This window comes from Phaseolus vulgaris, chromosome 9, assembly GCF_051622355.1.
Source record: "Phaseolus vulgaris cultivar YP4 chromosome 9, ASM5162235v1, whole genome shotgun sequence".
Classification (NCBI taxonomy): domain Eukaryota; kingdom Viridiplantae; phylum Streptophyta; class Magnoliopsida; order Fabales; family Fabaceae; genus Phaseolus; species Phaseolus vulgaris.
The window spans coordinates 23,576,342-23,580,493 of record NC_143506.1 but is presented as its reverse complement, the minus strand read 5'-3'; the positions used below and the strand labels follow the sequence as shown (position 1 = coordinate 23,580,493).

The 4,152-nt window shown below is 36.5% G+C and overlaps 1 protein-coding gene across 1 annotated transcript; it reads left to right on the top strand.

Moving 5' to 3' along the window:
* Positions 1 to 990: 990 nt before the first annotated feature.
* Positions 991 to 3,152, top strand: LOC137820589 (aspartyl protease AED3). The gene has a single exon (XM_068624738.2). The coding sequence runs from the start codon at positions 1,650 to 1,652 to the stop codon at positions 2,958 to 2,960; it is 1,311 nt and encodes a 436-aa protein (XP_068480839.1). The 5' UTR covers positions 991 to 1,649; the 3' UTR covers positions 2,961 to 3,152.
* Positions 3,153 to 4,152: the final 1,000 nt, after the last annotated feature.

The following is a 4,152-nucleotide window of genomic DNA, read 5'->3' as shown; positions in this document are numbered from 1 at the left end:
TTATTCAGTAATTCTCTATTTCATATCCGTTTTCTCCTTCTAAAGATAAGGGTCATGTGCTTTGGATACTCTTGGGTCTGTGATCCTTTGATCGTTGGTCATATTTCTTGTAAGTATCATTGAATTTATGTTTTGTTCCTACTCGGTCCTATAATGGACGAAAATTGTTTTGTATGGATTAAGAATGTATCTTCTTCTCTACCTTGTTAATTTTGAAGAAGTCTTTCTCAAAGCTTAGTCGAATCGAAAGTACATGTAAAATTTTTTTCACCACTCAAATTAATATTTAAAAATCAAAACAACAAATAATATTTGAAAATTGGCATTCACTTATTTATAAAGATGAATTAAAACATTATTTATATTAAATTTAAATTATCACAATTTTTTAAAATCAACTTAATTTAATTATAACAACATAAATAAATTAAATTTTGAATCGAAATTTAAACTTATCAATCATTTTAAATTTCTAATATAATGTCGTTCCAAACAATCAATCATATCAGTTGATGATCACAACCGGGCAAGACACTATTCTACACCCCTCTCATGTTTATCATTAATTATTAACTTAATTGTTTTACATCATAATATGTCACAAGTATTAGACACCAAACATATAATAAAACGACTAACAGATTTGATTCAAAACTAATAAAATTAAAATTTTATATTAAAATTATTTTCTATTATACTAAAAATGAAATATACAAATTTATTGTACCGACTATTTACCTTTAAAAAATTATAATATGACTGTGTTGTTTGAAATATATCAATATTCACTCATTAACTTTTATAAATTATTTTTTAATTATTTATTATAATTAAATAATTTAATATGTAAAAAATTAATACTTTTAATTTATGGAATTAAATATTTTTATAATATATACATTTTAAAAATGAAAAATGGAAAAAACTGGGTAATTGACTTACTTTGGCAAGCAGAAGTGAGGTAAGGAGCAAGAAAAGGAACTTGAGGAAATTGTTTATATTTATAAGCAAGAAAGTATCATTTCTCATTTCGAAATGAGGGCCCATGTATGCATGAAAAAAGTGTTGGAGTGCCCGTGACCGACCGCATCTCCTGCAATATCAATGTAAGGACAAAAATTATCCTAATCCCGCCAATTATTCAGATCACCACTACTTTCTTTCCCTCTTTCTAATTCTTATCCTTTCACTTCTGCTTCTCAAAAATCTTAGCTTAATCACTCAATTACAATGCCTAATTAATCAAAACAAATTTAAAGGTCCAATAATTTCAACAAACACCACTCTTCTGCTATAACGTACCAACACTAAAAACACTCCACATCTGCCCAAACAGCACCCTTCTGTAACACTTTAAATTATCAATGCACTCAACTCCATACTATAGCTCTTCCCAAATTCATATAAAATAAAGACACTGTGAAAGTATCATTGAATATTCCTGGAGGTCCAGAGTTATGCATGGAAAGATAATATCAAAAGTTAAGAATAATAATTAAATTTGCAATGTGAGAAGGATGTTTATGTAAATTTACAACCACCTCTTGTTTCCGCCTCTATATTAATGGTCTCACTCCCCGCCATGCATGCACACCAACCACTCTAATAGCTATTAGTAGTAGCAGTAGATATCTTCATCCACACCAACAATGGATGCTAAGTTCAGCATTGCCTTGTTTTTGTGTGTAGTTTGGGTAATGAGTGGCAATGCCACTGACCCTTGTGCCTCTCAACCGGATGAGTCCGACCTCAACGTCATTCCCATCTACAGCAAATGCTCACCGTTCAAGCCACCCAAGGCAGACTCCTGGGAGACCAGAATTGTAACCATGGCCTCAAAAGACCCACTCCGGGTCAGGTACTTGTCCACCTTGTTAGCTCAGAAGACCGTCTCCTCCGCCCCAATCGCTTCGGGCCAAGCCTTCAACATTGGTAACTACGTCGTCAGGGTCAAACTGGGAACCCCCGGTCAACTTTTGTTCATGGTTTTGGACACCAGCACCGACGAGGCCTTCGTCCCTTGCTCCGGCTGCACGGGCTGCTCTACCACCACCTTCTCCCCCAAAGCCTCCACCAGCTACAGCCCATTGGACTGCTCCGTACCCCAGTGCGGTCAGGTCCGTGGCCTTTCCTGCCCCGCCACAGGAACCGGCGCCTGCTCCTTCAACCAGTCCTATGCTGGCTCCTCTTTCTCCGCCACGCTCGTCCAAGACTCCTTCAGATTAGGAGCTGATGTTATCCCTAACTACTCCTTCGGTTGCGTCAACGCCATCACCGGAGCCTCAGTTCCGGCCCAAGGGCTTTTGGGTCTGGGTCGCGGCTCACTGTCGCTTCTCTCCCAGCCCGGGACAAACTACTCCGGTGTATTCTCTTACTGCCTCCCAAGCTTCAAATCGTACTACTTCTCCGGGTCGCTCAAACTCGGGCCTGTGGGCCAGCCCAAGAGCATCCGGACCACCCCGCTTCTGCGTAACCCCCACCGGCCTTCTCTTTACTACGTGAACTTCACTGGAATCAGCGTGGGGCGCGTCCTCGTACCTTTCCCCAGCGAGTATCTTGAGTTCAACCCATATAACGGATCCGGAACCATAATTGATTCGGGCACCGTGATAACTCGGTTCGTAGAGCCCGTGTACAACGCGGTGAGGGAAGAGTTCAGGAAGCAGGTGGGTGGCACGTTCTCGAGCATTGGAGCTTTCGACACATGTTTTGTGAAGACGTACGAAACACTGGCACCGCCAATTACCCTTCACTTCGAGGAATTGGACCTGAAGCTGCCATTGGAGAACAGCTTGATTCACAGCAGTGCCGGATCACTGGCTTGTCTTGCGATGGCGGCGGCGCCGGATAATGTGAACTCGGTTTTGAACGTAATTGCGAACTTTCAGCAACAGAATCTGAGGATTTTGTTTGATACCGTGAATAATAAGGTTGGCATAGCCCGTGAGGTTTGTAACTAATTAGGTGGATGTTATTGTTTTATTGTAATAGTCCTTTTCTTATCTTTTGGTGAATAAGCTTGCCTTCTGTGTCTTTGCCTTTGGAAGAAGAAGTTATTGAATGTGAAATAGGAGTAATATATATTACCTTTGAAAGTGTTAGTTCAAAGACAAGTTTATAAATGTTATATGGCATGATATAATTTTATATTATTTCATTTGATAGAAAAAAATATTTATCACTCCATGTTGTAACCAATTCATGATTTTAATGATGTTTGATAAAGTTAATAATGCGATATGAATTAGTAAGGATGTTGCTTAGTTGGGTAATATATGGGACCATTTACTTCCAACCCGTGATAAGTGGTTAGGGAAATTGTCTTTTCTTTAGGAATCTTGTTTAGTTTATGCACGAAAATCGTGAGTCCGTGAATGGGTTCACCTTGTTTTTATCTGTATTTTGGACACACGCAAGAGGCCATATAAATCACCATTAGATTTACCAAAAAAATGAGAGTAACGGACTTGATTTATTCGGTGTAATGCATGAGATGATATAATCGAGTAATTCTTGGCTACTATCATTGAGAAATAGTATTTATGTAAACTTTTAATAAACAAATTGCACTTTTTTTGAAAAAAAATAGAGTAACAAAAGTTAAGCTGAGATTACATTAGTATTAGTATCATGATAAAAAGAGACAGAAAATAATCATATAAAAAGTGCGATAAAAGCTTATAGTATACATAGCTTTTTTACTCGTTAAAATTCCATACCTACGCAATCTATGCTCTATTTTTCACGGAGCACTCGACATTAAACGTATTATAACTTATAAAAATGACACTTTTTGGAAACACTTCACTAGCCCAATTTTAAAAGTGATTTTGCAAAAGATACCATTTTTTTAATGATATATTTATAATTTTGTTTTTCGTTCTCTCTTTTCTTTATCATCACAAAAAAATATTTTTTTAGACTGTATTACCATAAAATTAGGTGATAGAGTAATTGTTTAAATCTCCAAAGATCATCTTCATATAAAGTTTTTACAACATAAGTCGGATTATAATTATTCTAACTAAGAAATATGCTAACTTCTTTTGCTAGAACATTTAGCGCGTCATATTTTCTCTACGTCTTAAGGTCCGTGTTCTTTGTTATCTCATTTTATTATTTATTCTTTAATTAATTATTATTTTGACCATA